The sequence below is a fragment of the Miniopterus schreibersii genome (genome assembly GCF_964146895.1).
Source record: "Miniopterus schreibersii genome assembly, chromosome: 1".
Classification (NCBI taxonomy): Eukaryota; Metazoa; Chordata; class Mammalia; order Chiroptera; family Miniopteridae; genus Miniopterus; species Miniopterus schreibersii.
In genome coordinates, this window is record NC_138101.1 from 166,949,272 (window position 1) to 166,964,807 (window position 15,536).

The 15,536-nt window shown below is 35.4% G+C and overlaps 1 protein-coding gene across 6 annotated transcripts in view; it reads right to left on the minus strand.

The window, feature by feature from the left end:
* Window positions 1-221: 221 nt before the first annotated feature.
* Window positions 222-15,536, minus strand: part of DDHD1 (DDHD domain containing 1) — a 72,287-nt gene continuing 56,972 nt past the window's right edge. For 3 of the 6 annotated variants that reach the window (XM_081155879.1, XM_081155876.1, XM_081155875.1), the window contains 5 exons: window positions 13,900-14,049; window positions 11,819-12,071; window positions 10,642-10,833; window positions 8,041-8,124; window positions 222-2,905 (listed from right to left, as the gene is read on the minus strand). In XM_081155879.1, the coding sequence (XP_081012005.1) occupies window positions 2,724-2,905; window positions 8,041-8,124; window positions 10,642-10,833; window positions 11,819-12,071; window positions 13,900-14,049 (861 nt within the window). In that variant the 3' untranslated portion in view covers window positions 222-2,723. The remainder of the gene's footprint in view (window positions 2,906-8,040; window positions 8,125-10,641; window positions 10,834-11,818; window positions 12,072-13,899; window positions 14,050-15,536) is intronic. The other 3 variants (XM_081155878.1, XM_081155877.1, XM_081155874.1) reach the window with 1 other exon arrangement.

Genomic DNA, 15,536 nt, shown 5'->3' on the forward strand with positions numbered 1-15,536 from the left:
CACAGTAACACTGGATTATCACATAAGTGTAATTACTATTGAAAATAAAGTTGTGAACAAAAAGCTTTAGCAAAAGCTAATTTTAAAGTAAAAATAAAGCAAGATTTAATCCAAAACATTCTCCTTATTTTTAAGTTTAAATAACTTTGGGGAAACTGACTGGATTAAAATGGAAGAATCTGACCAATACTCAGAAGAATCATCATAGCATGAACACAAAATAGAGAATAAAATTTTAATGGTATCAAAAACAAACCTTTTTGGCCAATTTAGTACTTGCTGGAATAAAGTTGTAAATGTTACTCAGTAACGGACTTAGCTCCTAAATCAAGCCAGAATTACACATACTCTGTATATTATGGAGTCTATACAAGTACATTCCATGATAACATGCAGACATGGGGACAAGAAGAGTACCGTAAAATCAGAACTGCCACTTCCAGTGATGAAGTAATGAATCGACGCGCAACACCTGCCCAGTAATCTGCACTATCTCACTTTGAAAAGGGGGATGTGAGTGCTGCTCTTAAGAACTCAAATCCCATGTGGTTAAACTTGATTTTTTTTCCTCAGTATGAAAAAAGAGAAGCAGATGTGTTCTTACGATTATGGGAATAGAATTTTCTTTTTACTCCATATTAAATGTAACGGGCTGATAGGCTTTCTTCTCAGGTAAAAAGGGCTCTCTACATTCTAGTGGTTAAGAATGAATTCCTTAAAGCTCTTAGGCATTTGAGAGTCATACCACCCACAGCAACGTATGCTCAAGTGCATTTAAACAGTCATATGAGATGAGTTTAATTTTCCTGAGAACTAAATTAGACCTAAGAAATAAACACGGTATGAAAATGACCTGAGCTCGGAGGAATCTCTAAATTCAAATGAGAGATTACTTCAGCTTTGTTAAGATCTCATCAAAAGCCTTTTATAGCAAGGGTTTCTTAGTCACACATTTGGTCATGGAGCCTTGGAATCTTTTTAAACACTAAAAAGGAGTGTTCTATGTTGTGCAAATTCAATGAAAGGCCAAAATAGACAACAGGACTGATGGTGTTGGTAAAACCTGCAGGTAAGCCACAGATCCCACTGTCTTATAAAGAAAGGGGGTGAGATGTACAACTGGCCAACTGTGCACCCAGTCTGATGATTACTGGAAGCTAAGAAAGATCCTTGTACGATAATGGAAGACAGCACCTTAAGTGGAACCTAGTGGAAGCCACTCAGAAGTGAGGGTTGGTCGGGGCAGAGATGGCTACTGATCCCCTCTAGGTAACTCTTCCTTTGTGAGAACCCGAGAACGTGTAAGACAAGCAGAGTAAAATATTGGCTTCGCAGTCATTTCTCCAAATTATGAATCGCAACTTCTGTTATTATTATTGTTTACAAACTACTAAGAGGTAACATGTGAATTATTAGTCACCAATATAAAAGAATACGTTCTGGCTTCAATCTGAGCTCTTCTGATTTGCTCTGTAATCTAATTCAAGGCACTTTAAATGTTTTGGTGCCTTAGTGTATTAACATGGAACATAAGAATAACACTCATTTACTTACCTCAAGAAGCTACTACATAAAATATTGAATCTTAAAGCACTTTGAGCTCCTCAGATGAAAAGCACTGTGGAAAAAATTACAGCTGAGGAAAACTCTTCTAATGCCTTGGAATCCTATCTATTGTGCCTTATGTCTCAATCATGTTTTCTTAAACACTTTTAAAATAAAACCTGTTAGTGGCACGCCATCCCTTTATATATGTTGTTTGGCACATAGATGTTTATATATTTAAAACAGTTGTCATACTCCTGGCTCCAAAGAAGTTTACTGAATTTCCCAATAAAGTTAATGAAATGTACTCATTATGGCGTACTCTGTTAAGTTTAGAAAACTTTAGCTTCCTCTGAGGTACATGTGACATAATAAAAAGTTCATTTTTTCCCCTCAAAATAATTCAACTAGTGTTATCTGTGTGAAACTACAAGTTTTTAATGAAAAAAAAAAAAACCTCAAAGTATGCCACAGTGTCTATATTCATCTGAAGAGTACAAAGATGAAGTTCTGAAAAAAAAGGGTCTTAACACTATAGAAAAAAAAATGTGGTTCTCAAATTGTTCAAAGAAAACATTAAAAAAAGTAATGTTGCACACACTGAAATAGAGCAATTTGTCAGAAATAATAAATTATAAATACAGTAGTCCAAATATTGTTTCTTTTTCAGCATTAGTTTTGCTAAACAAGTTAAATTCAAAACATTAGATCTGTTATACTCTTTCAAAGAACTATAGAAATGGAAGCTTTCATAGAAATCGAAAACAATGATACCATCTTGTGATCTTTACACAGAATACACTAGATCCTGACCATTTTAGATTTATAACATATTTTGGTTAATACATTAGATTCAGCGCATTAATATGCCTTTCTGTTTGGGAAAATTAGATGTGATTTATAACCTTGCAGTTCACCCAAATGTTCCTTACTTCTAGGACTTGCTTGATTCTCTGCAGGGGGTTCTATCAGATTCATAATTAAAATGATGAAAACTAAATAACTTCTTTTGGACTGAAAAAAGTTTTGTTTTTAAATAAAATAAAGTGCTTTTAAATTCAAATATTTCTTGCTCTAAACAAAACTGAAACATACTTAAATGTGAAATCTCTATATCTTGACACACATATTTTAACAGAAAAAAAATCAGTATTGGGCCATTAATGTCCTTCAAGAGTTCAAATTGGATCTAAACTGGATTTCGCACTATCATCGTGCTCATGTTTGTACATGAAGGTTAACAGAAAGAGGGCAACATCCAAGGATGACCAGTAGGCAGTATGCGACGTGACAGCTGACCAGTAGCGGCTCTCCACGAGTCCTTCTCTGAGTTCAAAGTCAATTCTGTGATCCAGTTCCACTAATGAAAGAAAAAACAAGAAATCAAACAAATGAATAAATATTACAATGAGATAGGTTCTATATAGACTTAACCAGAATTTAGGATAAAAATTTAGCTAATAGAAGTGACTCAATGATAGATTTGTATATATATTTTAAAGTGACTTTCCAGTCTAATTGTATGGGAAAACACTCAAAAGAACCTTATTACCTTGGGATTCTATTTGGTGAGTCCTTTCTTTGTATGCCCAGGTTAATATGGAATAATAATGGAACAAAACAAAAAAATCACCTGGCATCACAGAGCATGTTTGGGGTAAAGAAACTAGGCTCAAATGCTGACTTTTCCATTTAAAATTTGTGCCTAATCTGCAAAATAAGGAAAGCAGCCCTGCTGCAGAATTTTGGACCAGACTTACATGCAATAATGCCTGTGGGAGTGCAACAGGTCACAAAGGCCCCTTCACTGGGGAGGCCCTACACCCCAACTGGCTCTGTGGGGATACGCTAGTTCCACAGTGTTTTCTTCCCAACTTGGCTGGGTTCCTCCAAGGCAGCCTCGATTCTGTCCAGTCAGCAGGGCCTAACATGTGCCTGGAACATACACATGCTCAATAAATATCTGCTGTGGCTGGGAAAGTTAAACTGGCAGGAAGAGTGCTGATCCTTGAGAGGAAGGCTTTAATTTATAACACTGCTGTACTCAATTCAGTGAATAAAATAAAATATTTTCTAAAATCCACAGAAGTCCTTGCAATACCGGTTAGAGAAAAGTCACCTTAACAAATCAAGGCTACAGGAGAATTTCAATCGATTCATTTAATAGATCCTTAGAGAAAAACACTTAGAAAAATGTTTTGATCTTCAGGAACTAATTCCTTTAAAATTGTCAGGGAGCCATAGTCAGTATTTTGAAGGGTCCATCTTCAAAACAGAAAACACCCAAATCACTACTATTGACACTCAACGGCTGTTCTTTGTCCAGAATGCTAGAGGATGTGAAAAGTAAAAACTGGCAAAAATTTAGGAGGTTGGAGAAAAAGGTGGGTTTTGTGTTACACTGGGAATTTGGTAATTGCATGGAGGAAACCATATCACTCTAGAGAATAATTTCATATAAATGTTTAGCTAATATTTTCTAAAAAAATTTTTTTTAATTGATTTTGAGAGAGAGGAAGAGGGAGGGAGAGAGGGGTAGGGAGGGAGGGAGAGAAAACCCCCATCAATTTATTGTCCCACTTATTTATGCATTCATTGGTTGATTCTTGTATGTGCCCTGACTGGGGATTGAACCTGCAACCTTGTCTATGGGGACGCCAAGATAGCTCTAACCAACTGAGCTATCTCGCCAGGGCTACAATTGTTACTTTTCCATTCAAATGTTCTTTTCTGACAAGAAATGTCCATGGATCGATCTAAAGTGAAGGTTTACACTTCAGCAGGATAAAATACCAATTAGGTTATGAAATCATTTGTAAGTTATACTGACATAGGCTTTTTATAAGGTTTTAAAAAACTGTTATTTTCCTCATTTAAATTATAATAAGCTAATCCATAAGTCAGAAACAGTTGAAATCCGCATGTGGAGCTGTGGAGAAGTAATGTCTACATCTTTTATCTTCTGTATTCCATGGGACATTTGTGTTAGATTTGTAGGTACATTCTGGTACAACAGACAGGAAGATGACAAGAGAGGAAACTGGAATTCTCAGCATGAAGAGGAAGAGTCAAGGTGAAGTTAGTTATAAAGAAAAGGGGAAACACGGAGAAACAGAAAAGATGGGAAACCTATGCGTTAATATTGGTGACGACCACTAAATAATTTCTAAGAATTCCCTTTCAAATGCCACTGTAGAATGTCTTACTAGTTCAGCAGTCTTTAGTTGAATTGTTGTTTTAAAGTAAAAAAATGTGAGATTCTTCTTGTTATGACAAGTGTTATTTGGCTTTGCTTTATGTACCTAAAATTTATTCTTAATATGCTATTACTGTCGTGCAATACTGCCTTTCACATACTAGACCCTGAAATGCCTAATCTAATCGTCTCCCTATTATATACGTGTTAACTGACTGGCCCTCCCTATCCATTCTATTTATCTTAGTTGGTCCCTATCAAATGGGATCTAGGTAGCCAGCCTGTATCTGATGAAACTATTTTAGTCTCTCACCTTCCTTAAACAGTTTACCCCAGGCAGTCTGGCTGCTGGTGTGGTTAACCTCACACTTGTGTTGACTCTGCAGGCGGATGGATAGAATTAGATGGGCCTATGTCTCCTCTTCTCTCCCCGGTGTATACAGATTTCCCAAGGGGCTGAGGTTCCACAGGACAGCGCCATTCTCTATGTATGTGCTGTGAGATGTGCTCTTGGCCAAAGTGGGCCCAAATCGACATGGAGTTCCCTGGAACCTACTTTCTTACTATTACCATATAAAGAATGGTAGCATCACACAGGCTGGTAGTTTCTGTGCAGTTTCTCTCGCTGAGTTAGGTCAGAGAGAAAGGACAGAGAGCCAGCACTTTGCCCTTCTTTCTCTTTCTTCAGTGCCCAAGTACTAGAACCTTTCTATTCACAAAGAATGAGATTCCCAAACTGCTGAAGAGAAGTAAAACTGAGGAAAAAATGGGGCTTTTAACAATCATTAGCAGTTTGCTTATACATTTTAAAACATGGATTATTTTCTTTCCTAGGGAGTCATGCCTATAAGCCTATTTCCCTGCCTATTCCCCCCCCAAAATGTCTGCAATCCACACCGTGTGAAGGTGAAGGGTCCTCAGTACTGTGTTTCATCAAAGAATTCAATCCCTCTGTGCACTAAACTTGTCAACGTGGATACGGTATTAAAAAATAACATGTGAACAGAAAACAAGCATCTTAGTATCATAATGTGTACTAACCAAACAGGTTACTACTATTTAAAGGAAGCATCTTAACTTCTCCAGAGAGAAATTTTTAGAAACTTAATACATCTTAAAAGTTATCTGATTTGTAAGTAATAATTATGGTCATAATTGCATTAGTTTTGGCTCCAGGTAGACACCAAGAAAAATAAAGTACCAGTAAAGAAAACTGTGTTTCCAAATGACTGGGGAAAGATTCATTTGTAACAAGGAAGATCATGCTCAGAGTTCTTGTATTTAGGAATATTCTCTAACCATCCCTTACTTGAGAAAACTAACAAAAACTCTAAAGTGAGTTTTATAATCAGTTGTCATTTCTGCCAAAAAAGTTTCCCAACACTCACCTACCCTGAAAGTTATTTAAATACCTAAATTTGACAACAGATGGCCTATGTGGGCAAATATAGGTTCTCTGGGTAAATCTTGAATACAAAGAACCTGCAGGGGATGGCCAGATTTGTTGGACTCTCTACAATCTGGTTTAAGAAACTTTTCTAGTCATATTCAGAACTACTCCCTTTCACTCATCCTTGGTACTTCTCAAGAAAACAGACTTCCGGTTCCTTACACACTCCATGCTTCACACCTCTGAGCTTTTGCTTACGCAGTTTCTTGTCCCTGCAATGTTTTTCATCTTTGCATGTCTAAATTCTACTTCCACGAAGCCTTTTTTAATTTCTCCAGATGAAATCATTTCCTCACTCCTTAGAACTGACGAAGTCCTTTACCTGTACCTCTGTTGTGTGGCTCATCATATTCTACCACATATTATAATTATTTATGTAGTTATCTACCTTTCCTACTAAAGTATATGCTCTCTGGAAAATACTTAATTTCCACAGCAGCATTTAATATCTTTATGGGTGGCACTTAAGTCTGTTTCATCCTGGTATCTTTTCTAGTGACTACCTTGGCATCTCAGCTCATGGTAAACATTTAATAAATAGTTGAAGATTGAATATAAACACGGGAAGAGAAAATAGAAAACATATACATATTACCAACTGAATCAGTTTGGTGTGGTTATGATTAGTGGTCTAAAGGCTATGTAGTTGGGATGGCTTCAAGACAGTGGATATAAGGGCTGCTTGAATGCAGGGCAAATGTATGAGTGGACTAATTTTCCTTTCTCCAACTAAATATGCACAAATCGAATTATTTCTTTATGGAAGTAACTAACAATTACATGAGCAGAAACCAGAGTGAGCACTTTAAGCTCATTTCTTGAGGGGAACTCACTGAGTTAGATCAACACAAACTGTGGCTAGGGAGAAAAAACAAAAACCCAAATCAGCTTGTTATACTAAGCAGTTTGAAACCTGTATCAAGTAAGAGTTGTTTTGAAAACAGAAAAAAGGAAAAGAAAAATATATTAAAGTTAGCAATTAAATACAGAAATTGTAAATTTAGATATGGTTAACCTATTCAAAGAAAAACCTGTAACATATCTTTTGTTAAAGACAAAATCCACTATTTTTTAAAAAAATGGAAAAACTAGGGAGTTGTAGAAAAGGAATTAGAAGTTAATTGATAAAAAAATAATTCACACTGCTAAGATTAATTCTTCCTGATATTTAGAATCTGTTGAAAGTTGAGACTGAAAACATCTCTTGCATCCAATAATACTTAATTTTTTAAAGCAAACCTACCCCTCTAAAGAATATTAAATATAGGGTATCCCCCCAAAATGTATATATACATTTTGAATAATTATAAAGGCAGTGTTTATTAAAATACATTTCACTTTCAAAATTGAGCTATCAGCTGTTCAAGTGTGTATACATGTTTTAGGGACACCCTGTATTTGTACTGAAACCAGCTATTAGGTATGGCACACTACAGCCCTAAGTAGTAGTGTTACTGATATTGGAAATAACTAGAAATGATTAAATCCTTTACACTGTGAAACCTTTTATACCTAGTGTAGTACATGAGAAGTATAGTGAACCTCTTTGAAGCCTTTAGGACAATAGAGAAGAAAAAATGGCTTATGCTTTTCTCCCTTCTCTAAAAAGTTCCTTCTTTGTAGGGGTTCATAGCAGTATCATATATTTTAGCACATAAGTCATCAGTCAACAGTTGGGTTTCAGGATCATTACCATTTAAGATTAGAAAATACAGAAAGAAAGTACATATAGAATAGTCTATAGGCTGATTTCATAGAAGAATTGATCCGATGTTTCAATGAGCAGAAGGACTCTCTAAGTAGATCATTTGCATAGTATTTTGGATGCTATTCCTGACATATACCATACCGAGGGTATTATCTTTATTCTGCATTACATTTCCCGGAAAAAGAAGATGTGGGAGATTAAAGAACGACTCCTGAAGTCTGAAATCTGTGAAAAAAAAAACATAAGATGCTGTAAAGTGTTGGCTAATAGTTACAAATGGCCTTCAATGATGCAGTGGCCAAAAGTAGAACAATACTCCCAAATAAGCTGATTGAACCTAGCACACATAAAGAAGCACACAGCTTGATTTCTGTGAGGAGCTCTTTCATGGAAAATGTAAGCTTAATTAATTTTGAAGTATAATGTTATAATCTGTTAACACCCAGATATCTCCAAAACATATATATAGTTCATTTAAGTTCTGATCTAGAAGCAAAACAATGCTAAAAGAAACAGATCTTTCCTATTCATGTTATGAACACAGAGGAGCATAAGAAATGAAATAGTAAAACCACTGGAAATGAGTCTAGACTTTTTATAAAGAAATGAAGAATAGTTAGTGGCATCAACCTGATGACCACTGACAGCACTCGCTCTTCAAAGAGAGAAACCTGGATTGATCATGAATTCAAAGTCTGTGTCTATCTTACCCTCAAAGAAAGAGAATCAGAGTTGGTAGCTTCAGAATATAGGTTATGGAGAAGAACTGAGGTAATCAAGGTGAGCAGAAAGAAGTAAAGCAGCCAGAATTACCTAATTACAACATCCATATTCCAAAGACTTAAGGAAGTTTTATGATTTGCAAGAGATAGCCAAAATAGTAATTAAGGCTTAAGAAATTTGTTTAAATCAGGATTACACAGAAGAGCATATCATTGAAGCAAGTCCAAGAATTAGTAAGGCAAATCTCGAAGATCTGATTTAAAAGGCAGAATTCTACTGTAGTAGTAGTCACCCAATTTTAACAGTTACATCTGTATCTAGAGATGGATATAGGTAGCCAAGATTCATGATTAGCTCAGATTCAGTTGAGTGTACAGATGACAAGAAATTTACCATGAGGACCAACAAAGAATTTATATGTAAGAATGAGAGCAAATGTATTTTGTTAAGCTATCAAAATATAATGATGCAATACAGCTAAAGCATCTCTACTCACTGTTGTCCTAAACAAATAGCTTTCTCTCTTATCGTTTTGAAATTACTGTGTTAAGTAGTTAACAAAACAAAACAGCACTACAAAACAGTTTTCCTCCCTCACATCCTACATCTGCGTCATTACCTTTCTCCCAGGCTACCCCATGCAGCTCTTTTTGTTCTCTTGTTCATGCCACTACTTGCTAGCATCTTTGCTGTGCATTGACATTACAAGGAACTGTGACTTTTAACCTACCATCTTACAAAATTCTTTGAAACTGTTTTTCCTCAGAAGTTTAGTTTTCTTTTGACATCTGCATGTTACAACAGAATTTTATATTTTCACAACCACAATCCTGATATTAAGTAGAAGTGAGTGCTTCAGTCAGCAATAGTATAGGAACTCTTATAAAAAGGTATGAAATTTGTACAAATATCAAAGTCTAAAATCAATTTTCTAGGCAGTGTTCAAAAGGCTTGCAATTATAAAATTTTCAGTACTCAGAATCTGACAAAGATAAGTTAAAAAACTGCTACTAGTCTAAATAGAAATGCCCAGTATGATTAATACTGGGGTGGAGTTGGCTGTGGAGGAAGATCCAGTCTCTAGGGCTGTCGCAACTGAACTTCCTAAGTAAGTTTTATGGATGGTGATGAATGCAGGTCACTTTAACATTTAGAGCAGCAGACCCAGTAAGAAAACAAGTCTTTAAGTATCTGATATAATGTTTAAAAATTTTTAGAGAAAGAAAAGTTTTCCTCTTCCCATAGTTACAGAAAGGAAGTAGCTAGTTTCAGAACCTACATTTCCTTATATAAGCTAATGGAAAAATAGGACTTGACTTTTTAGTCCTACTTTACTGGACACTTAAAAGTGAGGGTCAAGTTTAGACCCTTGGAAGTAAATATATACTAAGTGTATTAGTGTTTCACAACAATTCAGGATTTTAAATCTTATAAGTCCACTGGAAAAAATTAAATAGTGTCATTCTAATGCCAAATCCAGCATCATAACTATCCATTCATTCCCTCATTTCTTGAGTACCTGCTTTGTACTAGGTGGCTGGGATAGTGCTGTGGATCCAGTACTAACAGAAGCATTGAAGGTTTTATAATTAGGTTGGATAAAAGGAACAGTGGAATTAGCAGCAGAATGTCTTTGACGTAGCAGTTTTTAAAAGGTATCAAGAGTAGATACAGCATAGGTGTGATGCAACTACATGAATTTTTAAGACTGAGAAAACCATATTTTAAATCTACTTAATAAAAACCAGGGGGGATGCTTACCTCAAAGAGATTTGTTTTATGCTTGATGCTTAAGACCCCTGTGCCACAAAGCCCTGATTATTAATTTAGCAATGCAGAGAGTAAACCCACATTTATCTGGGATTAGTCTTAAAAATATAAGCAGCAGAAAAACATTTTTTCTTTAAAAGCTTTAGATTTTAGAGTTAACGGCTAGTGTTAATATCTTAATCCTCTCTGCTCCCCTCAATCTGAAAAAAGATATAGTATAGACTTAAGGAAAGAACAGTATGAACTAACATGCAGAATCAAGAAAGCCAGAACTACTGTGTGGAAGGGTCTGTGTTGCCACAGTGGTGGTAGAAGGCGGGACAACTGGCTTCTTTTCATCTTCCATTGAATCTTTTGATGTCTCAGATGGCTGTGATGTAGATGAACGTCCAAATCTTGAGAACAACATTCCTCCAAGTCCCTTTCCAATGCTAGCAGCCCCTGCATTTCACAAAACAGGGCAGTCATTCTGCTGAATTACACCACATAGCAAGCTACAGAGCACCACCCATAATTACAGCCAATTGGCAGAGGGACCAACCCCTAGTCATGTTTTTCCAGTGTGGAAACATAAAAAAGTTACAATTTATATTTTAGGTTTCTAAGTAAAAATGGTATTGAACAGAATGACAAGTGTACAAACTCTAGGAATATAGCTTACAAAGAAATAAAGATTCTATTTTATTCATGTGATCATTATTTATTAAAGACTTTGGTAAGATTAAAAACTTTAAGAACCATGCCAATGACATGGGCATTTATTTACTGTTGATATCCTCAATACTGAAGTTAAGTAGATATGTTACAAAAAGTTATCAATAAACAATCTGTATGATGAGGTGACGTAACAATTAAACCAGCATGTGAAGCCTATTTATAGTGCCACCTTGTGGCATTTTATATTAAGGCAACTTGTAATCAAAAGCAATGGACAAATTCAAGTGGCACATAACTGAGCTCCAGCGCTATGCCGAACATTGTGGCTGGTACTGGAGAGCATTCAGAGACAAATTAAATATCCTTGTTGCCCTCAGGAAGGACACAGTTGAGGGACATGGATCAGAGAACTAGATGGCTGGGGCACCCTTAGAACTCAAGTACCTCTTCATTGCACAGATGAGGAAGCATTAAAATTTATGCGACTTATCCAAGATCTCACAGGAAGTGGTAGGGCCGAATTAAAATGAGGGACTTGATTCCCAGTCCTTTGCTTGTGCATCTCATAATCTAAAACTACAGGATCTGATCTAATTAAAGAATTTCAGGGCTTTTGGCTCTCAACTATGAACAGTGAGAGAGTAGTTCATTCTAAACATGGGGATTAACTGTTGGTTTGTAATACATAGAATATTTCCAAATACCCCAAATTTAATGCCTGGATAAAAAGTACTTACAGTCATGATAAGGGATACTGATGAGAAATTACCTAGTATGCTTGCTTTGCCTATATTTGTTATAGATTCTCCATAGTGTCGGCGAGACAAGACTGGTGAGGTCACAGGGCTTGGTATTGTTGAAATTCCTTCATTCTCTGAAACTGAGGTAGGTTCTTTGGATGGGTGGAGAAAGCTCGGCTTCATATGCTCATAAGGTAGAGGATTGGACGTATTATACCAGTGGATCTGGACAGGTGAAATGTTGCTGTAGTGTTTCAGTATTAACGGTTCTAATCTATAAGCCTTGATTAAAAAAAAAATTCAAAGAAACACAACATGAAGGCTCAGATTTTAGTAAACTCTGTTTATTCTTATTCCATTGCATACTCAGCAGGCCTTTGCGAGTTTTAAAAAACCTGATATTTCTAACATGTATTCCTATTTGTTCACTCTTAATAATATGTAGTTGGTCTAATATTTCCTTAATGATGGGACTATGAAAAAAATAATTAGAGTTAGTCTAGGCTAACAGTACCCATTAATTAGTCTTTCAGAGAAATAAATTGGAACCATCTAACATTTATATTTGTCTCACAAACAAAGCTGATGCAGTAAAGAGTAAACTGGAACACAACAAATAAGGTCAATTATTATCTTAGAAGCACTTAGTAAACTCTACTTTCAAATAGATTAACACAGTAACACACAAATCAGATGCCAATAGAAGACTGTCTAATGTGAAGTGGAGATGATACAGCAGAAATGGCAATGGATCTGGTGTCACATTCTAGCCTGTCACGTATGACCTGCATGACACCAAGTCACAAGATCTCAGAGCCCTGTTTCCTGAGCTGTAGAAAGGAGATAACACTTCCTACCTCACAAGGATGTTGGAAAGAACAGATAACATTTGTAAAAACTGCCTAGCACAATTCTGACATAAACATTAAAAAAGCAATACTTTAAAAAAACCAAAAATTATAAAATGAAATATAAAAATAACTTATATTAATGAAATGAGTTTGGAACACTCCTTTATAATATAGCAAACTTTAACATCACACAAAGGACACTGAAAGCTCAGAGTTCGCCTATGAACTCAAGTTCACTCTCAAGTAATAAAAAGAATGAGTAAAATGAATATATATTAATGAAATACTGAACATCTAGCTAGACATTTCCACATATATAACACTTAATCCTAACAACCCTATGAGGTGAGTATTATCATCTGCATCATATAGAGAAGGATCAGTTTCTGAAGTGACTTGGCCAAGACTGGGCAGTCTGTATTTAAATCTTATATTAAATTCCAGTTCAGTTAAATTTATTTCTTAAATATAGCAGTTTTGATTCTTTATTATATGGGAAAATTTCTGAAATTCTAGTGTTTAGTTGATGTTATATTTATTTGGTACTAGCTAACAATCTTTTAAAAGACTTTACACAATTATATAAAGCTATTTTTCAGAATGCTATTTAAAATAGTTTGTTTTAAATTTAGTTATATCTAGCCTTGTCCCCCAAAGGATTTAAGGAAGCATTTTTTTTCCATCTGAAAAATGATGTATTAAACTGTTAACCTGTAATCTTGGAGTGTTTATATTAAAAAATTATTTACAATATAAACATAATAGAACATGTAAAGATCCAAAATTTTATAATTCCACCAGGCTAAAACAAACTCTTCCACTTTTTCATGTTTCATACATAATATTTAAATATTTTCATTTCTAAGGTGATCTACCAAACACATTTCACTAATATAGCATGCTTTAGAGAACAAGTAGTTAAACTGGGATTCTTAAAATTTATGATTGCTAAGTTATTGGTATTATAACTGGTTATGGTTTGAAAGTATGGAAGACTCCTGTCCCTTATATTAATTATCAAGAAATATTTTTACATTATACTCTAATACTATAACATAAACAGGTCATCTCTAAGGTATTTTACTTTCTGAGTCCTACATCATCCAAAACACAAATATCTTAAAAATATGAACCTATGCAAATATAATCAGATAAATGAATGCCTTCTCATTAATTCAGTGGTACCTTGTAAGATTTCTTACAGATTCTTTTAGGAACAATTTAATATTGAGAGAAAAATGTCTATATGTGCAACTCACCACTGGATCTGTCGGATGAAAAATATTTAGTAACCGGTTACAAATCTCTCTGGGCAAAATATGGTCTTGACTGCCAGTGTTCCCTGGGCGAATGCCACGCAATGCCAAAAATACCGCTAGTGGGGATCCCATGCAGAAGAAATTCTCAACCTAAAATGATAAAGTCATTGAAAAATTTAAAAATGGTGAAGTGTTTTTTAACAGAATTTGGGCACAATATAACATATGGTAAAATACAAATAATAAAATTATCTCCAAATATGTGTCTTTTTCTATAAGTTTTGTCAAGATGGCATCTGCATTATTTGTCAACTATATGCCAATCATTAATTATTCTACACAATCTATTTCTGGGAACAACTTCAAATATAATAGAAAATGAAGACTGAGAAGAGAAGGGCAAGGAGAAGAAAGGTAACTTCGTTGTGTTTCTACACATTAATCAAAGATTAAGCTGCTATTTGTGTGAAGTAACATACTTGGTTCTATGGAGTCTATAAAGACGAGTAAGGCAGAGCTGCTGCATGCAGAGTTCACAGTCTTGTGTGAAAGGCAGAATAAAATAAGTGCATAGGGCAGGGAAAGTATGCTGTAAGACAGTGATTTTCAACCATTTTCATCTCCTGGCACACAAACTAATCACTAAAATTCTGTGGCACACCAAAAATATATTTTTTGTCGATCTGACACACACAAAAAAGATATAATTCTAATTCACTCACACTGGGTGGCTACTGTTGTGTTGGCTGTTGTCGTTTTTACAATTTAAGAGAAAAGAGGTCAATGCCCCTGACTAAACAGTCAGGTATGGCATGTTTTAAAAATTCTTTCGGCACACTGGTTGAAAATCGCTGTTTATAAGAGAACAGAGAAAGGAATAATTCATTCCAACTCCGAGGGCTTTACAAAGGAGGAAGCATTTGCATGGGCCAAGAGAGGTGAAAAGGATTTCCACGGATGGGGCTGGTACACTGGGGCTGGAAAAGGAATACTCCAAACTCATTAGTTTGGAGCCACATGAACTGAAGCAGAGGCGGGAAAGAACCTGGCTTAATTAGAGAACAGAAATAGTCTGACATGGCTGAAAAACTGGGTGTGGGGGAAAATGTAGCTTGGAGTGAGAGAGTGTTACAAAATCTTGGCTGTCTGACTAAGAAAGTTGGACTTAATTTATTTTATAGGTAGTGAAGGAGAATAGGATTTGATCTACGTTTCAAAAGGTTAGTAAACTTGGTAGTAGCTTGCGGGTAAACAGGAAAGTTGAGAGGCTGGTTCCTTGGAGACAAGGTAGGAAACTACTGAAATAGTTTAGGCAAAAGATAATCTGAAGCCAAGTAGGACTAGCCGTCCCATTCAGAAATGAAATGAAAATATGACAGGTCAGGTAGAATCAACATGAATGAATGGAGATGGGGGATGAGAAATGAGTCAGAGGCAATTCATAAGATTTGGTTCTGGCTGAGTGGGAGGCTAGTGGTTCCATTACTTGTAACAGGAAACCCTTAAGTAAATTCTATTTTTGTTCATAATAAGTTTGGGGTATCTGTAACATACGTAACAGGGAGCTGAAAATTTAGGACAAGAGATATAGAATTGGATATGTCACCATCCAAGCCTAAGTGTTAGTTACCGTTATA